General features: G+C 38.4%; 1 protein-coding gene across 4 annotated transcripts in view; it reads right to left on the bottom strand.

Moving 5' to 3' along the window:
* RIMS2 (regulating synaptic membrane exocytosis 2) overlaps positions 1-26,020 on the bottom strand; it is a 1,281,054-nt gene that overhangs the window by 415,443 nt on the left and 839,591 nt on the right. For 3 of the 4 annotated variants that reach the window (XM_053715269.1, XM_053715270.1, XM_053715271.1), the window contains 2 exons: positions 21,911-22,064; positions 5,633-5,695 (listed from right to left, as the gene is read on the bottom strand). In XM_053715269.1, coding sequence (XP_053571244.1) covers positions 5,633-5,695; positions 21,911-22,064 — 217 coding nt within the window. Of the gene's footprint in view, positions 1-5,632; positions 5,696-11,523; positions 11,551-21,910; positions 22,065-26,020 lie in introns of all 4 variants that reach the window. The other variant, XM_053715268.1, reaches the window with a different exon arrangement.

The raw sequence follows: 26,020 nt of genomic DNA, 5'->3' as shown, positions 1-26,020 counted from the left end.
GGATGTAGACGCCCTGAAAACTCTAAAACAGCTAGATACAGAAAGAATAGAATTAAGTAATTCAAGTGCAAGAATAGAAGATCTCATGGATCTGAGTTTACATGAAGAGGAGGAGGAAATTGTACACAGTAAATTCAAACGTCCCTCTTCCTTTAACCCCACCCATGCCCAAGGGGAGCATATTCCAGTATTTAATACACTATTAACAGAAGAGATAAATAGTTATTTCGACTCAGGAAATCACAAGAAAAAATTTAAATTTAAAGACAATTTAAGGAAAGATGAAAGAGAATCCCTTAATAAACTGAAAAATAACCATCAAGTGATCATAAAGCAGGCGGATAAGGGAGGAGGGATCATAGTACAAAAGAGAGAGGATTACTTGAGTGAAGCTAATCGACTTTTGCAAGATGACAGTACATATATGGAACTTAGAAAGGATCCAACGATAGAATATAATAAAAACTTGTTTAATATGTTGGTAGAGGCCAAGAAAGAGGGGATATTAAACAATGACGAGTTCAGTTATATCTATAATCCGCACCCTAAAATACCAATCTTCTATCATATCCCTAAGATCCACAAGGACCCCATTAACCCCCCGGGCCGACCAATTGTTTCCGGCATGGAATCAATTTCCAGTAATCTATCTACTTATATAGATCATTACATGCAACCAATGGTTAGAAATATCAAATCTTATATTAAAGATACACCAGATGTAATAATAACACTAGAAGGGTTAAAATGGGAGGAAGACTATAGGTGGATCACATGCGATGTAACCGCATTATACACCAATATACCGCATGAGAAGGGGCTGGAAGCATTTACAAACATAGGGGCAAAGAGCGGAATGTCAGACAAACATTTAAAATTCCTAAAAGATAGTGCAAAATATATACTGTGTAACAACTACTTTAGCTTCAATGGGAAATTTTATAAGCAAATCCAGGGGACAGCCATGGGTACCCCAATGGCACCATCATATGCAAATATTTATATGTCCCATTTTGAAGACCTTATGATTTGGGAGAATAACCCCTTCCTAGAGAGGGTAATTAAATATTTAAGGTATATTGACGATATAATAATCATCTGGCAAGGGGACGACATAACAGCACATGACTTCATTAGACACATGAACAATAATCAATATAATTTGAAATTCACAAGCAAAATGTCCCAAGAAAAGATTGAGTTTCTGGACGTAGAATTTTTTGTTGATCAGGTGTCTAAATTAGTGAAGGTGAGAAATTACAGGAAACCCATGGACAGTAATGGTTTCCTAAACGCAAAAAGTGGCCATAAGAGCATGTGGATAAAAAATATACCACAGGGCCAATTCCGTAGAATTCGCAGGAATTGTACGAATTTAGAGGATTACAATCTTGAAGCAGAAGTGTTAGAAAACAAATTTATTGAGAAGGACTATGATAGAGAGATCATTAGGGTAGCTAGAGATAAGAATGCCACATGCATGAGGGAGGAATTGTTACAAACGAAAGCCAATCTATCGCAGGAGCAAAATATAACAGATAAAAAGGTAAGATTTATCACGACATATAATGAAGGGGCAGGGTTTCTTCAAAAAGTACTGCATAAACATTGGGGGATATTAAGAGCTGACCCCATCCTAAAAGAGGTAATAGAAGACAAACCAAATATAGTCTTTAAAAAAAATAAGAATTTAAAGAATATCTTAGCCCCGTCCAAATTAAGAAGCCCAGAAATAGGGATAAGTAGTAAGCCAGGAACCTTGCAACAGTGGGTCTCTAGAAAACCGGGGACATTCAGATGTGGCAGGAAAAATTGCTGCATGTGTCCCATTATCAGTAACAGAGAATCTATAGATAATTGGAATCACACCAAGTCAATACCAATAAACTCAAGGGGTACCTGTCAATCCACATTTGTAATTTATGGGCTCACGTGTAAATGTGGGCGGATCTATGTGGGAAGGACAAAACGCAAAATCAAGAGGAGATGTTATGAACATATTCATAATATTGAAATAGGGTTGAAAACACACAGTGTGTCTGAACACTTTAAATACCACCATAAGCAAGATCCCTCCAGCCTACGAATCAGTATTTTAGAAGTTGTACCATCAGGGTCTAATCCACATCAGAGACTCATAACTTTGAGAAAGAAGGAAACAAAATGGATACAACAATTAGAAAGTTTAGCACCCAAAGGGTTAAATATTGACCTCGATCTCCAGGCGTTCATGCTCTGAATTATAATGTGTAAATAAACACTGAGAGTGATAGTATAATCTCAATTACAAATAGAGCCGGGACAAGCATTTATAAGTATAACAATAGGAAGAGTAGACAACATGATCCCTAGGCATTCAGACGGGGAATGGTTACACATTAACAACTACGTATAGAGTAGGGAGAGATATCTGTGAATAGAAATATATGAGGATTAGGTAATATGGAGGACAGCCAGTCTCTAAAAATAAGAAGAATCAACTTTGATTTGGTAGCATCCTAAAAATAAGTAACACAATAGAATTTTTAACATTATGTATATACATCAATAAACAGAGTTATGATAGTATAACATTTTTAACGTACGAAATATAAGTATAGGAACATATACAGGAGTACACGGTACTGCAAGTATTTTAATGATGTGTTTTGATTATGAGACTTTTTATAAATTTTGAGTAGAAAGAATATATGGATGTTAGTTAATATAATGTAATGAAATGTATATTGAATGTATCAAACAGCTTTAACTTTGCAATTTTGTATTCTTATTACGGCATACCAATCTGTATTTGGTCAGAGGGGTGTGTGAGAAATCTGGACATGTGATTGGCCTACAAGATAGCAATAGGGTGGAGCTACCACTTTTAAACCACGGACCCCCGCGAAAAACTTCATACCTTGTTTGCAAGTCTTGAGAAAGTTCGCAGAGGTCGGACGAAACGCGTAGAAGAAAAAGGCACAAGGCAGCAGTCACTAAAAGAACAAAGTCCGTCTGCTGGATGATCAATAACTTACGGTGTATACCGGAGACAGCTCAATTATAAAGAAGACGTAAAAATCACAGCTGAACCGGGACTGAATAATCCTATATGATCTGCCACATTGAGGCGCCTGTTTTTATCTAAGCTCTTGTAAGTGCAATATGTATGTATGCGCAATTTGGAGGCATTAAAACTTTTACCTTGAGTCGTGGCTGCGCTCGTTTTTCTTTTTGTCTCTATAGTGATTCCGTAGTCTGACACACTCCTTAGTGGTCAGTGAATTGTGCAGCAGCGCCACGCTCAGAACATAACGGAGTACATCGGCATCGAAGAAAGAATCACAGGAATTCAAAGACAACGTTTTATCATACTCCGGGAGGCATAAAGGTACAGGTAAATCGGTATTGTCACATAGAGTATGTACTATTTTTAAGATCAGAAACGATTGGTTAATCAGTGTGACAGTCTCATCTCAGGTATATACAAATTTTAATCAGTGTTTTTCTTTTATAAACAAAGTTATTTGGGCATTAATACTATATAATTTACACTGAAGTAAATAGAGATACAAAGGTTTAAGTAAGCGCTGTATTTTTATGAATTAGTGTTTGGTTTTAAACCATTAAACTACTATTTAAATGCAACGAGAGCAAATGGCCCAAAAGGTGTTTAGCCTTTTCTGTCAGCTAAGTGGTAACGTTTACAAATGGGGAAAAAATAAAGATCTTACAAGTATTATTATTATTATTATTATTATTATTAACAACAGTCAAACATATTTCATTTATTATCACACCAAAAACATTTCTTTTTTTTACAAACACTGCTTTTGGCAAATACTTTATAGAAAAATGAAAGTTCAAAACGGTGTTAATTAAAAACTAAGAGACAGATTACGAGTGAAGCGCAAAAAACCCTGATCGCATATTCTCATGTGCTCTAACCCGACATAAAAATATGAATATTTCAGATTCCAATGTTCTTTACGTAACAGAATATGTTCTACTTCATAAAAACATTTCTAAATATATCTGATAGTATTTTGGTACAATATATATATATATATATATATATATATATATATATATAAAATATATATCCTTCATGTGTATCTGCACTCACAATACAGTTGGGTCATCAACCAGGGTGCAAAGTTAGTAACAATCACAGTCTATTTCAAACAAGGACTGCACTCGCTGGATTGAGATATAAAATTAATTATTTATTGTGGTAACGTTTTCGGGGTTCACAGACCCCTTCCTCAGACCGGACTGAGTCTGAGGAAGGGGTCTGTGAACCCCGAAACTTTATCTATATATATATATATATATATATATATATATATATATAGATGATTAGATATAGGTATAGATAAATACAGATATATATATATATATAGATAGATGATTATATATAGTTATAGATAAATACAGATATATATATAGATGATTAGATATAGGTATAGATAAATACAGATCTATATATAGATGATTAGATATAGGTATAGATAAATACAGATATATATATATATATAGATAGATGATTATATATAGTTATAGATAAATACAGATATATATATATATATATATATATATATATATATATGAATATATATTTAGAAATACATAGAACATATTCCGCTATGTGCAGAACGTTGGAATGTGAAATATTTATAGCAAATACATAGTTAAAACTTTATTAAAAATGAATATTGCATAAATATTAACATGTTTTCATCTACTTTACTGCAAAGAGCTCCAATGCAATGTATGTGTATATATGTATTTATGTTTACACATACTGTATATAGACACAATATATATATATATATAGATACATACACATCTGTAGACATGTATATGTATGTATCTAATGTTAAAGCCCTGTGCTGCCTATTTTCTAACACCTGAGATCTCATATCTTTGAGCCTTTATAACTTTTGTGTGAGATATTTTACTTTATGGGTGTAACTGTACTTTGTGATGTCATTTTGATGTGTTTTGTACAACTTTTATGTTTCGCAAAACAGTTAACCAGAGCTCTGAAGTCGCGGTAATTAATATAGCGCAAATCTCAACATGCAATACCAGTGGTAAGCCCAACGAGCGCAAACCCCTGCAATAAACCCCTAATTGCTCGGGCGCAAAGGTTTACGCTCAACTCATAATCTGGCCCTAAATATTATTTCACATTTACAAAGAATGTTCTTACTGTAAAAAGAAGTAGAAAAGGTAGAGACTGTGCCGGTTATGGGACCTTGGTGTAATGAAAATTAGCTTTCAAAAGTGATAAAATTGTCAGAAAAAACAAAGTGCCCAAACAGGTCTGCACAAAGTAAAGAAAGAACAAAGCACTGCCTTTCTGTAAAGTGTGACACACACTTGCAGATTTTTTTCTGTGTATTTTTTACATTTTTTTAAGGCTGATATAATGTTTTGGTTATAAAATATTTCTGCTTATTGGTTATAAAACTATTTTATGAAATTGTATATGCGATATTTAACCCTTTCATCCATCTAGTGGTCATTTGTTGCATCTTAGCCTGGTTTATGTTGAGAGGGATGTTGCATATGTTATCATTAGGTTTATCATATCACAGAGAGAATCACAACTTTAAAAGAGTGAAGGCTGATGATTTGCAAATCCTACCTGACGCAACACCGACTCCATCATCACAATCGGACACTTCACTGTCACTTATTCTTTTGGACCCTGAAAGTAAGCAGAAATCAGACACAATTCTGCATATAAACAACCTTGATAGCAAGTGAACTATAGCTGGTAACAAACAAAGTCCAAGCAATACAACATTAAGATTTAGACAGACCTTTTGGAGATTAAGGAAGGGAAAGGCTAAAAAAAAAGATTAGTAGGGTAGCATTTCACACCTGTTATTAAGCAGGAACACACTACACAGCAAATTGTCACAAAGAAGTGGTCTCTGCATATATGCAAGGACATAAGAAGGCCACTGGACCCCAGGGTAAAATTGGAGGCAGTACTCCTATGCACTACAGTGTCCTTATATACCCTATATATGTGCAGAACAGCAGAAGGGTGGGGGAGGTAGACTAGGGATCCTAGAGCTGGGAGACCTGTAGCCCCTTCACCCCTGTTATTTACAACCATGCATATTTAGTTAATTATGTATGTATTTGCTGCCACTCAGTGAGCACAGAATTATTATTAATACCTAGTCATACAATTGTTGGCATTTCCACAAACTGAATTATTTAGATCTGAAGTTTGCAGACGTTATTATATGCATAGAATACAATGTAAAATATATCGCTTGTCTATTGCAAACGGAAGCATTGCACTAATAAGAGCACACTTTCATAGGCTCCAATGGGAGCCTTGTTCTCATGCCGTAAGTTCTCTACAGTTTCAGTACTGTTAAAATCCATTATAAGAAGATATCATAAATCCTTTCAATAGAAAACTGCATTTGTCAATTTGTTTTAAGATCATGCCAAAACATTCAAATTAAATATTGTTAAAAACAATACTTTCAAAGATTTAAAGTATAGCAATGGAAAAATTGTGCCAAGTACACCAATAATCCCAACATTCAATTGACATTCAAATGGTTTAGTAGTGGTGCGGATGGAAACAGATTGCAATAGGTTCCTATGGAACTCACAATCCCATTTTAAAGCCCAGTTATAAAGGTGCCTGTACTGTTAGTGACGATCACAACAGTATGAGAGAATTTCCCTTCCACAGTGATGAATAAAGGGGTTAACTGAATAGACCTTTACTGTTACCTTAAGAGGTCGGAATAGGATATTGCATTGTAGAAATTTTTGGGTGACCTCCCAGTTTCCATCCCAAAAATAGGTACTTAACACATGAAAAGGCCTTTTCAGGAGCTTTTCATCTGAAAAACAAGCAAATCCATTTTGCATTATGATCACCCAAGAAACTCGATGACCAATTCGGGTAGAAAGAAAAATCCATTTGAGAATCAAACACTGATAAACAATCCCAATGTGCTATTAATTATGTGGGGACATGTAAATTAGCATAGCCACAAACAATAAGTATTGTTGGACTTGTAATCTAGCACTATATTTGCTTTTTTCTTCTTTCCATAGCACATAAAGTGAAAAATCACCTACTACCTGTAATGTAATAAAACTGAGTTTTTATTTTAAAGGGACACTGAACCCAATTTTTTTCTTTCATGATTTAGTTAGAGCATACAATTTTAAGGAACTTTCTAATTTACTCCTAGTATCAATTTTTCTTCGTTCTCTTGCTATCTTAATTTGAAAAAGAAAGCATCTATGTGAAAACGGGGCAACCCGAAACGCGTCCTTTCTGAGAGGATGTGTGTTACATTGTTCTGTTTTTAATAAATTTTTTGTAATGTGTTGTATCCAGCCCTCGCTGGTGAATCTTTTACACATCCAACAATAAAGGATATTCTTTTCTACTAGCCGCTCTAGCATTCTACTTTGGTTTGTATGATCTACGCTAAGGAGCCAGCCAATATTTGGTTCAGACACTGACCGCACATGGTTATTGGTGGGTGAATGTATTCACCAATCACCAAGAACAAACCAGGATGGGCCGGCATCTAAACTTACATTCTTGTTTTTTTAAATAAAGATACCAAGAGAATGAAGAAAATGTTAAAATAGGAGTAAATTAGAAAGTTGCTTAAAATTGCATGCTCTATCTGAATCACGAAAGAAAAAAATTTGGGTTCAGTGTCCCTTTAAGGAATGTTGTTTTAAAAGAACCTTAATTATCTTGCAGAATAACCAACTATACAAAGCCACTGAGCATTTGAGAACCCAAAATGCGTACAGTAAAGATTAACACACTTATTTGAAAAATTATAGAAAACAACTGTACTAACAACAGGAAATGTAAATATATTCGTTTGGATATATAAGGACTTTTTTTTCAGTCATATCATGATTTTTGTAGCTAACCTGACAAATAATTGCAGTATCTAGAAAAATGTTAACACATGCTTATATTGTTTTAGCTCAAGGAGAGATTTCCAAAGTTAATATTTAAACCACTGGGTAATTAAAACATGTCAGAAGTATAGAACCATGTAATGTCTCGCAACACATTTGTGCTTGAGTGTCTAGTTGCATTGATACTTAATCTAGGGTTAAAGGAGAATTCTTAAAAGACAGTTATTGGCATTACGAAATGTGAGAAGGTTCTATTTCGGCCTCCACATGAAAGAACATACTGCATCTACTGCAACTGTGTCACATTCTGCAGAGCAGGTAGAAGTTTAAAGGGACATCAAAGTCAAAAGTATATTGCAGATATATAGACCCAGCATACTTTTTCAGGACACTTTGCAACACAAAGTGGGTGGGGGAAAAAAACTAATTTTTCTCAACACCAGGATTGGTACCATGTGCAAGTGCTGAGTGGTGATCTTGGAGTTTACCGGGACCTATTTTCTATTACAATCCTATATCTTCCATATGGGTATAGTAACAGACTGTGTATGAAGGGTGATGGCTGATTCATCACTTCTTACTGTTGCTCCTCTGCACAACTACACAAGAATTTTTAGAGCTCTAGTGAGGAGTGACAGAATAACTGTCAGAATCCCCATGCTGTAACGCCTCATTGTAAGGCACACGGAAATAAATGGGAATTTATGTGCGTGTTAAGTGGCACAGGGAGTAATGGAACAGCTAGGACCTAGGCTAGTTTCCTGTCATTGAGTTCTAGAAGGTATAATGGTGTACATGGAACCAGTTTCTTATGTAGTGTATTGACCAGCTGACACATCAGCCAGACCAGTTAATTAAGTGAAAATAACAGGTCAGTGGAGTTGAATCCTATTGCCAATGCTAATATATATGTCTCAAGTTGTTTTAGTATTTTATTATATATACATATACTAACGGTTGTAGTGTCCCACTGAACTAAAAAGAAAGGGGGTTATTGAGAGAAAGTAGGCTTAGTATGACAATATGACCTAAAACAAAAAGCTGTGGCCATTCTATCCCCAAATCTAAAACCATTTGTATATATTAAGGACTGTAGGGAAGAGGAGTATAGAAGGAAGTATGAAATCTCTATACAGCCTCTCATGGTAATCTTTGAGACACAGGCAGCATATAGCTACAGAGGAAATTACGTTCTATAACTAAGAGTAGAACTCTCAAAATGGAATCTACAGGGACAAGTTTACTCAATCAAAACTAAGACAAATTCATAAATGTAAATGATCAAGACACCCATTTTACACTATTTTGCAGTTAAGCGCTCAGTGAGAATGAGCGGTTATACTTTACTGTAGACTAGATGGTGAACTAGTCCTATTGTATACCCCTGTGATTGTTCTGTGGAGCGCATTTTATATTGTTAAAATAAATTGTCATTTTTATATTTATTCATGATCTGCTTGCTTGCTTTCTTGGGAGTGAGTGATTTCACAAATGTCTACATCCTGAGAGCTCAGTTATAGCTCTTAACCACGTGAGTAAGGTTAACACAGCACCTTTAAGATTTGATATAATAGTATTTCACTATAGAAATTCTCCTTCTCCCTGAGGTTAAGAGGACCTTGCTGAAATAAAGTCTGGAGAAACAACATCTTTATTTCCTGATATATCCAGAGAACGCAGTTATAGCTCTGTCTAATGTGAGTCCATCATAAAGGTCCATCATCAAAATACAATATTGCAATATTTGGACTATTTACTTTCTATTTTTAATACACTGTGTTATATTGTTACATTTTTTTACATTATATGTTTTTTGGTTTGTCTGTATATTATAGAACAGGAGAGTGAAAGTTACTTATTTTTCTGTACTTAATAAATTGGCTAATGTTGCACAAAAAGGCTAACAATTTGATGTAGGAAGATTTTGCTATTAAAGTTCCCAAAAACTAATTTCATAATATCTTTGGATTATTAAGAGCACTTATATCAACTACAACTTGTGTTTTTATAGAATACACACTGGAATAAAAATGTATGTGTTCTATATATACATTAAATGTAAAACAAAACAAAAACTGTTATTCAGCTGTCCTTCGAATGTATCTATCAGTTATGTTTAATTTAGCTATTTTCTTTGTTCTAAATTAGACTGGCCCTTAAGTATTCTAGTGCTAAATGTAACAGTAGACACCCGGATAGCATAATATCCAATGTTCAGTTAGTGGATGTACTGGGTTCACTGAAAATTTAATAGGGGTTAATTTTTCCAACCCAAGATTCACCTGAACACCTGCTACATTTTTAAAGTATATTTGATATCTAAGCTAAAAGAAACCCAGTGTTTACAATTTTGAATTTCCTCCACTAAATAGATACTAAATAGATTAATATATTTCAGATAGCTGTAAAATTACCTAATTAAAGTTGTATCTGTTCATTAAATAACAAAAACAAAACTTTATTCACTTCACAATCCCTTAAATCAACGTTCCCAAAATTTTAAAGCTCTAAACTACAATGAATGTTATGTGTGAACCTACTTCAGTTTTAGGGGTGGATTAAATAAGCAGCGGATGCAGCTTTCTCTGCCCGAAGTTTCCAGCTCGCCGGAAACTTAAGTAAAGAAGCAGCAGTCGTAAGACCACTGCTCCTTAACTTATCCGCCACCTTTTAGTTGGCGGACTGCAATTATCCCGATCAGATACGATCTGGATGATTGACACTCCATGCTAGCGGCTGATTGGCCGCAAATGTGCAGGGGCGGCATTGCACAAACATTTCATAATACGCTGTTGGTATTTAGCAATGTCGGGCGGACATGATTCACTACAGCGAATTATGTCCGCCCGGCATATGATAAATTGACCACTTAGTGTTAGCCAAGATAGATGTAGAACAATGTGCAACAAATGTTCTGTGTGCACTTACTGGCACTTCTGCCTCAGCCAACATTGGTGCATATGCCGAACACAGAATACTTTACAGAAATGTGTAAAAGGTCTAGGAGATAAATAGCAGTACCTACAGCTAAACAAAAAACACAACGCAGACATATTTATGCATCTTGGCCCCTATTAAGGAAATACCTGTGACTTCACAGCAATCAGGAAAGATTCCTTAAAGGGACACAAAGTCCAATTTTTTTTTTCATGATTCAGATGGAGCATACAATTTTAAACAACTTTCAAGTGTAATTCTATTGTCAATGTTGCTTCCTTCACTTGGTATCCTTTGTTTCAAATCCCCTTAAATCAGTAGTGATGTTTAATTCATTTGTGTGCACAGTATATAAATTAACAGCAGAATAAAGAGAAAGAAAGAAAGAAAGAAAGAAAGAAAGAAAGAAGGAAGGAAGAAAGAAAGGAAGGAAGGAGAGAAAGGAAGTTGAGAGGTACCCATTTCCATGTATTTGGGAGTATAAGTCCAGATATAAGTTTATGGAGAAAACAAAGGGTTAATTTTGAAAGCAAGGAAGGTAAACTAGAGAAGGTGAGGCGTACAACATATGCACAATACCCGGTACAACTAGTACACAAGTAGCACTGTCATACCAAACTGTGCATATGTAGACATGCATTATGGAGTTCTCGCATGCTGGAGATTTACCTGAATTATATGAATATGAGCCTTTATCTGGAAAACAAATATTGATATGAACCGATGTCATGGGCAAGCATTATGAACATATACATGTAGCAGGGATGTTTAAAACAGAAAATAATGTCATTATTAGTTGCATGCACAATTGTCAATTATGATTGTATAAATGATATTACAATCAATGAATATAAAACTGTACACTTTACTTTTTCTTATAGCCATCTTAGGACATATGTAGTGATATTCATTTCTTTCTTTTTTTTTTCTAATCCATAATTATAATATTTTTACATAGTTGTCTAAAGGTTTCTGATTATATTGCAATGCAGAAATCGTTCAAATACTTCTTAAGTCATATTCCAATCCACCAGAAAACACTTTTTGCATAGGTTTAAAGTTAGTTTATCTAATTTGACAGCCTTACTCTATTAAAAGCCCATTTTGTGTCTTGGCCGAACTGCTTTCTTATTTTTTATTATCATTACCCCTTCACTCATGCTCACTTTGCATTTTTACACATATAAATACATCTGTACACACATCTATAATATATATACCGTATTTTCCGGCGTATAAGACGACTGAGCGTATAAGACGTCCCCCTACTTTTCCTGTTAAACATATAGGGTTTGTGCTATACTCGCCGTATAAGACTACCCCCTTACCCCCTCAATGAATGCAGCAAGCACACCAAATAAAATCATTAGTTTGGGGCAAGTATGGGGTATGGGATATACGGTAGGTTTTCACCTCAAAATTCACCCAGTGTGCAGATAACTTTTTTGTTGCATGTGTTTGTGTGTGTGGGGGGTTGTTTGTGGCGGTGTTTGTGGCGGTTAGCAGGGATAATTTGGGGGGTCAATGGGCAGGTTGTGGGCTCCAAACAACTGTTAGGATCAGACCCAATTTAAGGCACCCTTTTTGCCCAGGTTTGTAAGCCCTGCGCTAAACATTTCTGCTTCCACAACTGCGCGCTCCTTTTAACTGCAGCGCACTCATGCAAGAGTAAGAGCCCCTTTTAACTGCAGCACATGTTCACGGCCCAATAGCAGAGTTATCGTTTTCCAGTAGTTCGAGCTGCAGGCTGCTGATTGTCACACAAGCATGGAGTACAAGTAGTATCCCAGTAGTTCACATGCTGAGCGGCATAGAAGTCAGTCAGCATGTGAACTACTGGGATACTACTTGTACTCCATGCTTGTGTGACAATCAGCAGCCTGCAGCTCGAACTACTGGAAAATGATAACTCCGCTATTAAGCTATGAACATGTGATTTAGCTTTGGCTGTCTCGCTGCCCTCCTGCCACTGCCAATGAGTCTTAACACAGTAATAACCCCACGCCACGGTTATTCATTCCTTACCTACTAGCTCCCAACCAAACAGTGTGGCGTTGCTTTCCAAAACTTATGTAACAAACGAGCTCTCACTGCCCGCCATTACATACAACACATCTCCTTGGCAACCTCTGCACCCGCCCAGTGCCCGCCTCTGTTTCAGTGGAGCTCAGTTTAGGATAACATTGTCTGTACTCTGTAATAATAAGGCTTATAAGACGACATTCGGCGTATAAGACGACCCTTGACTTTTGAGAAGATTTTCATGAGTTAAAAAGTCGTCTTATACGCCGGAACATACGGTATATATATATATATATATATACACAGCCCTTTTTTTCTAACACCTTATACCATCTATCTTTGAGCCTTTATAACTTTTTGAATAATGTTTTAACACATTTTTAACAGTGTTTATATGAGTTTAACTGTACTTTTACATGTATTTATGTTGTGTTTTATGCAATTTTTTGTCTTCCCTAACCTTTTTTTTTTTCTTCCCCAACCTTTTACGTGAGCTCTGAACTCAGACTAACCCGACACGCATTAAATCTGATTACACTCAAGTGAACAAGTTTACTTTCAATTTGTAATACACTCAATATTTCTGACGTGCAAAAAGCTGACAAATACCCCATATTGATTGCGCACTACAGTTAACGCACCACTCTTAATCTAGCCCTAAATGTTTAGATTTGTTAAATGTTCATGAAAATATGGCAGGAAAGTGATATTAATTATATAATAAAAATTCATAATAATAATCTTCACAATCAGTACTGAATTAATTAGTCTCCATGGTTGTCTACTGCAATAGTTTCTTACATTTTGTTCCTGTATAGGCCTGTGAAAACCACTAAAAGTCATGCAAATAGGCAGAGAAAACAAAATGTATGCTTACCTGATACATTTATTTATTTCCGGATATGGTGAGTCCACAGAGTCATCGATTACTGTTGGGAATATGACTCCTGGCCAGCAGGAGGAGGCAAAGAGCAAGTATCACTTCCCTTCCCACAAACCCCAGTCATTCGACCGAAGGGAATGGAAAAAAAAGAAATAACACAAAGGTGTAGAGTTGCCTCAGGTTTAATAAAAAATAACTGTCTTAAAAAAAAGGGAGGGATCATGGACTCACCATATCCAGAAATAAATAAATTTTTCAGGTAAGCATACATTTTGTTTTCTTTCCTATGATATGGCGAGTTCACAATGTCATCAATTACTGTTCGGAACCAATACCCAAGCTAGAGGACACAGATGACTATGGAGGGAGAACAAGACAGACAGACCTAAACAGAAGGCACCACAGCTTGAAGAACCTTTCTCCCAAAGGAGCCTTGGCTGAGACAAAAGTATCACATTTGCAAAATTTGGAAAAAGTATGCAGAGAAGACCAAGTTGCAGCCTTGCAAATTTGTTCCACTGAAGATTCATTTTTAAAGGCTCAAAAAGAGGAGACAGCCCTTGTGTAATGAGCTGTAATTCTCTCAGGAGGCTGCCGACCAGCAGTCTCATAAACCAAACGAATTATACTTCTCAACCAAAGAGAAAGAGAAGTAGTAGTAGCTTTCTGACCGTTACGCTTTCCTGAGAAAGAAACAAAAAGTGCAGAGGACAGGCGAAAATCCTTAGTCGCCTGTAGGAAGAATGTCAGACAACGCACAACGTCTGAGTTGTGCAACAAACGTTCCTTATGAGAAAAAGGATTAGGACATAAAGAAGAAACAACAATTTCCTGATTAATATTTCTGTCTGAAACCAACTTAGTATGAAGAACTGCCTTATCAGCATGCCTTATCAGCATGAAATATAAGATAAAGCGAATCACACTGCAAAGCCTAGAGTTCCGAACTCTCAGAATCCTGACCTTACTCCAAGAGTAGCCCTTGGATTCACACCAATAAAGGTATATATGCCATACCTTATGGTAAATTTTTGTAGAAAAATTGCGTACGAGTCTGAATCAAGGTCTCAATGACCAACTCCGAAAAACCACGTTTAGATAGGACTAAGCATTCAATCTCCAAGCAATCAGCTTCAGATAAATGAGTTTTGTATAAAGAAATGGACCCTGTGTTAGAAAGTCCTTCCTCAGAGGTAACCTTCAAGGTGGAAGAGATGACATCTTCACTAGGTCTGCATACCAGGTCCTGCAAGTTCATGCAGGACCTATTAGAATTACTGATGCTCTCACCTGTTTGATACGAGCAACGACTCAGTCCTGCAAGTTCATGCAGGACCTATTAGAATTACTGATGCTCTCACCTGTTTGATACGAGCAACGACTCATTGAAGGAGAGCAAACGGTGGAAACAGGTATGCTAGACTAAAATCCCAAGGAACCGCCAGAACAACTATCAAGGAGGCCTACGGATCTTTTGACCTTGAAACCATACATTTGAAGCTTGGCATTCTGCCGAGACACCATCAGATCTAACTCCAGCACTCCCCATTTGAGGATTAACCTGGAGAACACCTCCGGATGGAGAGCCCACTCCCCGGGATGAAAAGTCTGTCTGCTCAGGAAGTCCACTTCCCAGTTGACCACTCCTAGAATGTGGATGGCAGAAAGAAAGCAATTGTGAGCTTCCGCCCACTGAACAAACCAAGCCACCTCCTTCATGGCTAAGGAACCCCAAGTTCCTTCCCGGTGGTTAATGTAAGCCACTGAGGTGATATTGTCTGACTGGAAACTTTAAAAACACCTTCCGCACCAGGTGTTACCAGGCAGTCTCCCATCCAGGTAGTGACCAGGCCTGGCCCTGCTTAACTTCCGCTATTAGATGGGATCAGGTGCATTCAGGGCAGTGTGGCAATAGACTGATAAACCGGACTAAGGACAACTGAAGACAAGCCCTCAGAGCATTAAAAATTGCTCTCAACTCCAAGATGTTGATGGGGAGAGCAGACTCCTCTTGAATCAAAGTCCATGCGCCTTTAATGAGTTCCAGACTGCTCCTCAGCCCAGCAGGCTGGCGTCCGTGGTCACAATCACCCAGGAAAGTTTCCGGAAGTATGCACCTTGAGACAGATACTCCTGAGAAAACCACCATGGAAAGAGTATCTTAAAGCTGAACTAGATCTATCCTCTGAGAGAGATCCGAGTGGTCACCACTCAATTGACTGAGCATGCATGACCGCAGAGCTCTCAAATGGACTCAAATAAAGGGATGACGTCCATGGAACCATCAGACCAATTACCTCCATACCTTGAGCCACTGAAAAGTGAAGGGAAAATCAGCTGCATTCAAACTCCCAACCCTCTGGTTACAAGATGGCTAAGCTATCTACCAGACCACTAGAGCTTACTGTTGGCCAAACAGTAGACTTTAGAGAAAGGTAAAAGAAAGAAAAAAACAAGATCTCTTGAAAAGAGTTTGTTTGAAGGAAGGATGACCCCTGAACCATATAATAATAATAATAATAATAATAATGATTCCCCAAGACCTGAAAGACTCTTTCTAGGATGGCGAATCTCAGAACTTGAGAAGGTCCCAGATAATGGAAACAAGAAGATACACATCCTTCAGGTCCATATTCGTCATGGACAGACCCCCTTGAACCAAAAGGAGAATGGATACTACTTTGAAGGACTGTATTCTGAAAAACTTGAGATAAATACCTAGACCCTGTTCCCTTTCTGGAACTGGAACTATCATTACCAGAGAGAAAGGTCCTGAACCCAGTTCAAGAATGCCTCTCATCTTACCTGGACTGCAGATACTCTAGAAAGAAGAAACCTGCCCCTGGAAGGAAATCTTAGATTGCTACCCCCTGGACCAAGACTGGTTGGGATTTCAAAGAAAAAGGACTGTCCCTGCAGTAAGAGGGAAAGGAAGACTTTCCATTAGTCTATTCCTCTTGACGTGTGGTAGAAAAGACCTTTTTCCACCCATAAAGTCAGAGGTTAAATCTGCCGGACCAGGTCCAAACAAGGTCTCACACTTGTAAGGAAACGCCAGAAGATTGTACTTGGAAGAAACATAAACTATATTCCAAATATGGCCACGGTTGTCACATGGCTTGGTTAAATTGGATATTGAACCTGTATCTGCAGAGTTATAAAGCCTAGGCTGTACCACTAAGCCACAGGTAGGCTTCTCAGCTGACCAAGATTTCAGCCACAACACCCCGCGGCTAGCACAGCAAGTCTAATTAGACAATGCATCGCTTTAGATGATTAAATAAACCTCCAGCTTCTTATCCATGGATCCGTAAAGAAGCAGCTATCCTCCATAGGGATCAAAGTTTTTTGACCCATAGTAGAATGCTCCCTTCTACTCAAGGCACCGTGCTCTCAGTTACTAAACTGCTTACTTAGCCACAATGCTATTCAAGCAGCACTGAAGTGCATAGACAAAAGGCTAAATAAAAAGAATATCTTTATTATGAAAGGATACATTCTAAATATGAGGGACAAAAATGTTTATTTGGTCCTTAAGAGTCATAATCATTAATTTCTAGGAACAGTACATCCTAGACTGGATTTGCTTACCACTAAACTACAGTGGATAGAACCTTCATTTATAAAACCTAACTTGAGGATTTATAAATATTCGCCCTGCTACTCACTAGAATTTTTAATAATGTATGCACATACACACTAAAGAATATCTGTATTTAATGTTGATTCTCTCTATCAGGGTGGCCTCTCGTTAAAGGCTGCTCTGCTGAAGACCCAGTGACAGGCATAACAAGAACGCCGCTCCGTTCTCAGCCGGAGAACGAGGTGGAGTTACAGACACTGACTCAACAAGAGCCTAAAATGACGCCGCTTCTCGGAGGAGAAAGAGGCAAGGCCATGAAAAGAACGGCATGAGGATGAAGCACAGTTTCTGTTACATAGCGCTTCATCCTGATGAAAAAAATTAGTAATGCTTGACTAAGAACTTTTATTGCAGGACAAGAAAAAGAATAAAAATGACACCGCTCCGCTTACTTTCAAAAAGCGGAGGAATGGCACACCATACTCGCTCCATAGGAAAGGCGCTGAAAGTGAAAGAGCGCGCTCTCCTAATAGTCATTCTCCTAACAAGAGAATTAGCGTAGGGTTAACCCCTAATGTTTAAATAAACAGAGTTCTTGTTTTAAAAATAAAGTGAGGATTAAATTTAAATCTGAGCCCCCAATAGAGAGATAACTCCTTCCTTGCCTTGAAGGAGATAAACTCCTAAGTCTCCAAAATCACATGCCATGTAGTGCCAGCACACTGCCAGAAAATGTGTCCCATATTAAGTGCAGAGAGTCCTTAACCCCTTCAGACCCAGCCTCCTAGCCCCAGAAGACAAAAGGCACTTAGCTGCACATCTAGCTGTCCAGCAGGAGGACAGCTCACACGGTATGAAAGGACCCCACTACTTACAGAGACCTGTGGAAAAAAGGATAGAACAGAGTAAAACAGAGTAAACCTACTCTGGCTTTTTATACAAGGGCAGCAACATGTTAGGAAAACGCAGTGAGGCTCACCTCACAAGTTCCTAACTGCTTTAAAGCCACCACTGCCCCAACTGAAGAGACTAACGTAGAGTATTACTAGACCCAAAAATCTTGCTTGTAGCGAACAATATTCAATTTGATTCAGACACCAAAACTTCACCTCCTCCATTGACGAAGGCAAAGAGAATGACTGGGGTTTGTGGGAAGGGAAGTGATACTTAACAACTTGCTGTGGAGCTCTTTGCCTCCTCCTGCTGGCCAGGAGTGATATTCCCAACAGTAATTGATGACGTTTTGGCATGTCTTAGGAAAGAAAAGCCTATTTCTTCATTTGTGCCTACATAATCTTAAAGAAGGAATCTAGATGTCCCAGATTTATTGCATACATAACAAGTGGCTTAAGTAATTAAAACTTCTAATGGATTGGAATGCCAAAGAAAATGAAGCCAAAAAAAAGAACAGTTTGAAGTTTTCACACACAGCAAATGGGATTTAATGGGATTTTATTTAAACATCCCTGCTTCATAGATTTTTTTGAAAATGGAAATTAAATAAATAATCTATTTTCACTAAGTGTTTTCTTTATAGCAACAGTAATCTATTCAATCCCTGCATTATTCTGGGTAAATCACACCCCACAATGTTAAAATATATCTACACAGCTAGAAATATAACTTACATAAAATAAGATTTTTAGAGGTTTCTTTTGCCAAGTTACAGTTTTCTCCTTAGTGAATATAGTTCAGTAAATATAACAGATTGTTGAAACTGTGACATGTTTAACTCATACATTTGTCAAAGAAATCAATGAAATGAGCCTTAATTAAATCATATAATGCATTTATATATATAATCATTGTGACATGTTTCATGCATGCAAATGTATCACTAGAATTTCAGCCAATAAAAATACCAATCAAAGTATCCTATGCTTTGATTGTTTGGTAGAAAATTTACATATACACTGTCAAATTGATTTTTTTCTTATACAAAAATACTTTAATTGCAGTGAGTATTTATATTAAAGGGATAGTAAATTAAAAATTAAACTTTCATGATTCAGATACAACATGCAATTTGAAACAACTTTCCAATTTACTTCTGTTATCTTGTTTTATTCATTCTCTTGGTATTCTTTGCAGAAGGCTCAGGAGCAGCAATCCCCTACTGCTGCTGATTGGTGGCTGCACATCTATGCCTCTTTTCATTGGCTCACCAGATGTGTTTAGCGAGGTTCAAGTAGAGCATTGCTGCTCCTTGAAGAAAAGATATCAAGAGAATAAAGTAAATATAATAGAAGAATATTAGAAAGTTGTTTAACCGCACAATCAAATATGACATTATAAAGATGTCATGTGGTATGAAGCCCAACGTACCGCACAATGTATATATATATATATATATATATATATATATATATGTCGCAGCTGCAGGAAGCAATAGCAACCTCGGATGTAAAGTGACCGCTGACAGCTGCTGTTTCTGAGCTGCAGATATTATCTCTTTTCAAACGGTAATGGAGCAATATCGGTGATCCAGTTCCATATATTGGCAGATGACTGATCGTCAGTGACACTGTGTGTGTCACCGTCCGTAAAGATCATCTGCTGGTTCCAACGGAAGGTGTGTGAGGGAAGGTGGAGGCGGGTGGGTGGTCCAGTGGCAGAGGGGGGGGAGTGGGAGGGACCCCACCTACCGAAACATTGTTTTGAATGGAGAGGGAGGGATAGGACACTGCACTACAAAAAAGGGGTGATATGGGGGGTTGGGGACGCCCTACATAATGATCTCGGGAGGGGTGAAGTGGGGACCACTACACTACAATAAAAAAGGAATAAAAGAAAAAAATCATAGAAAAAAAGCACACATTAGGTACTAGCACACAGGTGCCTGTACCAAAGATGGCTACCACTAGTAGGAAGTGGGAGGGTTAGAGAGATGTTTGGGAGGGATCAGGACTGTGGAAGCCCAGAACTGCATACTGCATACTGTCTGCCAGCACCTAAAATGGTAGGGATGCATGTGGGAGGGGGAGTAAGAGAGATGTTTGGGAGGGTTTTATGGAGGTTGGAGGTGTCAAATAGGAGGGTAATAACTATGTTAAAATAGTATTTCCCTTATAAGCTAATTAATGCCTTCACTGCCGGGAAATTTCAGAACTGTGGTGCGCAGCCACAATTAATGACCTTCTAAAAATGCATGTCTGCTATTTCTGAACAAAGTGGGATCCCAGAGAAGCTTTAACAATCATTTGTGTCATGATTGCCCAAGCAGTAAGTATATATCACAATTTGCCTAGATCAATACCTTGGGTTGTCTTATTAAAAAAAAAATATATATATATATAGTTTTGATAGGGAAATAAAAAAAAAAAAAGGCTCTATTTCTTTTTAAGTAGTGATAGCAAAAATGCTAAAAAATCACCGGTATTTTTGGCAAGCTTTTCTCTGAAATTCCCAGTAGCGAAGGGGTTCAAATTGTATGCTCTTTCTGAACCATCAAAGGAAATATTTGTCTCTCATGTCCCTTTAATAGGTTGTTTGTACTGAATTGTCATACTGATTTTGTACAAATTAAATTAATTTGACAGTATAAAGTGAAATCATAAGAATAACACATATAGATGTAGAACAATGTCATGCAAACATATTCAATATCAAACTCAGAAAAAACTGTACATAATACACTTTATATATTCTATATTTTATATTATCAGTTTTTATATGATAAACCATTGTGTTCTGATGCTAGCACAAGTGTCAAATAAATCATATTAGTTTGTTTAATTCAGTGCGGATTCTCCTTGTGTACAGTATGTCCAGATTTACTAACATCTTCACATTTTTAAAAATGATTGTTAATTGCAAATTTTTCAGATAATATTTAAGAGGTTCAATACATATCAAAAAAGTCTGGCATAATTTGAAAATTTTAAATGTCTGCTATAAATGTGTTCCTCTACTCATGAATTAATGCCTCTTAATTTTTAGGTTCTAAAGGCTTTATTAGATTACGCATTATGCTAAAAGCCTACGGGATAGCTGATTTAGTCTATTAGCCATTGAACTCGTTTTGTAATGTAACAAATTTATAGGACATAAGAAAATGCCCAAAATACACAACATTATAAAAATGTCAACTAAATATCTGCAAACTTACAGAATGTATAAGAATGCTTAAAGGGACACTGATCCCAAATTTTTTCTTTTGTGATTCATATAGAGCAAGTAATTTTAAGCAACTTTCTAATTTACTCCTATTATCAATTTTTCTTCGTTCTCTTGCTTTCTTTATTTGAAAAAGAAGACATCTAAGCTAAAGAGCCAACCAATTTGTGGTTCAGGACCATGGAAAGCACTTGTTTATTGGTGCTGTCCAATCAGCAAGGACAACCCAGGTTGTTCACCAAAAATGGGCTGGCATCTAAACTTAAATTCTTGCTTTGCAAATAAAGATACCAAGAGAATAATTGACAATTTGACAATAGGAGTAAATTACAAAGATGCTTATGTTCTATCTGATGAGTATGTTCTATCTGAATCATGAAAGAAAAAATTTGGGTACAGTGTCCCTTTAAGATATCCAAAAATATAAAAATGACAACAAAATAAAAACCTACTTTGTAACCTTCTTGTTGGACTCTCCCCATGTAACTGCCTCCTTTGCATAAACGGAGATGGGTGCGGTAGTGGCAATGAAGAGACGTCATGCGTCTGAAGCTTGTACCAATGTGGTTGATCATCTAATAGTGCAGTTTCTAATTCAATAAGAATCTTTCAGGAAAAAAAAACAAGAAAGGATGAAAATCTTGTTTAAATGAAATGTGTAACAAAGATCCAACATATAATCTCAATAACAATCGTTTCATTCAGTAAAAGTTCAGGTTTTGGAGAGATGCATACTAAAACACAGGGAATTTTCCCTATGTCAATGTCAAGTTGACACTCTTAGATTTAAGACTGGTTATGAAGAAGTGGTGTGGACCAACCAATATGATAACAGAACAATAAAGTACTACAGCGATAAAGATATATACAAAAAACATAAATTATGCTTACCTGATAATTTCATTTCCATCGAGGGGAGGAGAGTCCACGGCTTCATTCATTACTGTTGGGAATTAAGAACCTGGCCACCAGGAGGAGGAAAAGACACCCTAGCCAAAGGCTTAAATACCTCCCCCACTCCCCTCATCCCCCAGTCATTCTGCAGAGGGAACAAGGAACAGTAGGAGAAATATCAGGGTACAAATGGTGCCATAAGATGAATTAAATTTAGGTCCGCCCATCGGAGCTATGGACGGGAGCCATGGACTCTCCTCCCCTCGATGGAAATGAAATTATCAGGTAAGTATAATTTATGTTTTCCCTCTAAAAAGGGAGGAGAGTCCATTGCTTCATTGATTACTGTTGGGAATATATACCCAAGCTCTAGAGGACACTGAATGAAAGGCGGACCCTAATCTCAGGGCACCAAAGCCTGCAAAATCTTTCTCTCAAAAACAGCTTCTGCAGAAGCAAAAACGTCAAACTTGTAAAACTTTGTAAAAGTGTGTAAGGAGGACCAGGTAGCCACCTTACAAATTTGCTCAATAGAGGCATCATTCTTGAAGGCCCAAGACGAAGCCACAGCTCTAGTTTAATGAGCCTTGATCCTCTGAGGAGGCTTATGTCCCGCTGTCTCATAGGCCAAGCGAATCAAGCTCCTCAACCAAAAGGACAAAGAAGTAGAGGAGACCCTCTGCCCCTCTGCGTTTCCCTGAATACACCACAAAAAGAGATCTAGTCTGTCTGAAATCCTTTGCAGATAGAACTTTAAGGCACGAATCACATCCAGGTTATGAAGTAACCTCTCCTTAGAAGAAGAAGGGTTAGGACACAAAGAAGGAACAACTATTTCCTGATCGATGTTACGGTTAGACACCACTTTGGGAAGGAATCCCATACCAGTGTGAAGCACAGCCTTATCCGCATAAAAAATCTGAAAAGGATGCTCACATTGCAAGGCAACCAGTTCAGATACTCTGCGTGCCGATGCAATAGCCAACAGGAAGAGAACCTTTCAGGATAGAATCTTAATGTCAACGGAATGCATAGGCTCAAACGGAACCTTCTAAAGACAGGCCTGATTCTAGACAGAGCCTGAACAAAAGATTGAATGTCAGGGAGCTCAGTGAGCCTCCTATGCAACATGACGGATAATGCTGAAATCTGTCCCTTTAAGGAACTGGCAGCAAGACCCTTCTCCAAACCGTCTTGGAGAAAGGATAGAATCCTGGATACCTTCACCTTGTGCCAAGGATATTCATGCTTCTCACACCAGGACAAGCAAGCCCTCAAAACCTCACACCAGGACAAGCAAGCCCTCAAAACCTTATGGTAGATGCGACGAGTGTCTGGCTTCCTTGCCTGAACTAGAGTATCAATCACACTTTCACAAAAGCCTTTCTTGGCCAAAACTAGGCGTTCCATCTCTAGCTTCAGAGAATCTAGATTCCGATGTTGAAAAGGGCCCTGTTCCAGCAGATTCTTGCAGGGTAACCTCCACAGCGGAGAGGATGACATCCCCACCTGATTTACAAACCACGCCCTCCGCGGCCACAATGGAGCAATCAGAATGGCTGAAGCCCGCTCCTGTTTGATGCGTGCCACTACATGAGTTAGAAGTGGTAACAGTGAAAAATGTAAGCTAGGCTGAACCCCCAAGGTACCGCTAAGGCATCTATCAGCTCTCCTGGGGATCCCTGAACTTTGCCGCGTATCAGGGTAGCTTGCAATTGAGTCTGGACATCATGAGATCTATCTCCAGCGTTCCCCATCTGAGACAAATCTCTGCAAACACCTCGGGGTGAAGAGACCATTCCCCCGGATGGAAGGATTGCCTGCTGAGAAAGTCCGCTTCCCAGTTGTCCACACCTGGAATGTGAATCGCTGAGAGCGAGCAGCTGTGGTACTCCGCCCACTTTAAGATACGAAACACCTCCCTCATTGCTAGGGAGCTCCTCGTACCCTCCTGATGGTTGATGTAAGCCAATGAGGTAATGTTGTTGGTCTGGAATCTGATGAAGCTGAACAACCCTAGAGGAGGCCATGCCTTTAGAGCATTGTAGATTGCTCAGAGTTCCAGAATATTTATCGGAAGGAGAAACTCCTCCCGGGATCATTTTCCTTGTGCCGTCCTGGCACCCCAAACAGCTCCCCATCCTGTCAGACTGGCATCAGTGGTCACAATCTCCCAGGACGGTCTCAAGAAGGATGTCCCCATGGACAGTTGCTCCGGGCGGATCCACCAAGAGAGGGAGTTCCGAGTCCGAGCATTCATGAATATCTGCTGTGATAGATCTGAATGATTGCCGTTCCACTGTCTCAACATGCACAATTGAAGAGGTCTGAGATGGAACCTGGTGAATGGGATGACGTCTATGCTTGAAACCATTAGCCCGATCACCTCCATACACTGAGCCATTGAGGGGCTTGAGGAGGACTGAAGGGCAAGGCAGGAGGACGCAATCTTCCTGCGTCGATGGTCTGTGAGAAATATTTTCATGGACATAGAGTCTATTATCGTGCCCAGGAACTCCACCCTATTGCTAGGAAACAGGGAACTCTTTCCTGAGTTGATCTTCCAACCGTGAGATTGGAGCAAAAGAAGAAGAGCCCTCAAATGATCCTCTGCAAGACTGAGCAATGGCACCTGGACTAGGATGTCATCCAGATAAGGCACCATAGCAATGCCTCTGGATCTGGCCACTGCAAGTAGCACCCTCAGAACCTTCCTGAAGACTCTCGAGCCCATCGCCAGACCAAAAGGAAGGGCAAGAACACAAATCTTAGGAACTTGAAGTGGTCCCTGTAAATTAGCACATGAAGGTAAACGTCCTTCAAGTCTATAGTCATCATGAACTGTCCCTCTTGAACTAGGGGCAGGATAGATCTGATCGTTTCCATTTTGAATGATGGAACACTCAGAACTCACACTTAAGGTCCAGAATCGTGCGGAGCGTGCCCTCCTTCTTTGGAACCACAAAAAGATTGGAATAGTACCCCAGACCCCATTCTGCTTGGGGTACTGGTACGATAACGCCGAGAGAGGCAAGATCTCTCACACACTCTAGAAAGGCCTCTCTCTTTTCTGGTCTTGACAGGTTTGACAGGAGGAATCTGCCCCTGGGCGGAAGGGATCTGAACCCTATTCTGTAACCCTGGGTGACCACATCCAGAACCCAAGGCTCCTGAACGTCCTGCAACCAGGCTTCAGAGAAGAGAAATAATCTGCCCCCTACTTGGTCCAGAGACCAGTTGGGGCCGTTCTTCATGCCAATTTCATCTCGGCGGGCTTCTTGCTCTGCTTAGACTTGTTCCAAGATTGAGCAGGCTTCCAAGTTCCCTTGGACTTGTCTGCTTTAGTGTCAAACTGCTGGCGCTGGGTCTTGTCTGCATGAAAGGGACGAAAATTACATTCCTTAGGCTTAGCCTTCTTATCCTGCGGTAGGAAAGCTCCCTTGCCTCCCGTAACCGTGGATATGATCAAATCCAATCCTGGACTGAACAGAATCTTTCCTTGAAAAGGCAGCGACAACAGCCTCGACTTAGAGGTCATGTCCGCCGACCAATACTTTAGCCACAGAGCCCTGCGAGCTAAAACTGTAAAACCTGACACCTTAGCATTCAGGCGAATAATTTGCATATTGGCATCAAAGATGAAAGAATTGGCGACCTTCAGCGCCTTA

Source organism: Bombina bombina, chromosome 5 (assembly GCF_027579735.1).
Source record: "Bombina bombina isolate aBomBom1 chromosome 5, aBomBom1.pri, whole genome shotgun sequence".
Classification (NCBI taxonomy): Eukaryota; Metazoa; Chordata; class Amphibia; order Anura; family Bombinatoridae; genus Bombina; species Bombina bombina.
Note: the sequence above shows the minus strand (reverse complement) of the source record. Positions and strands in the feature narration are given on the sequence as shown.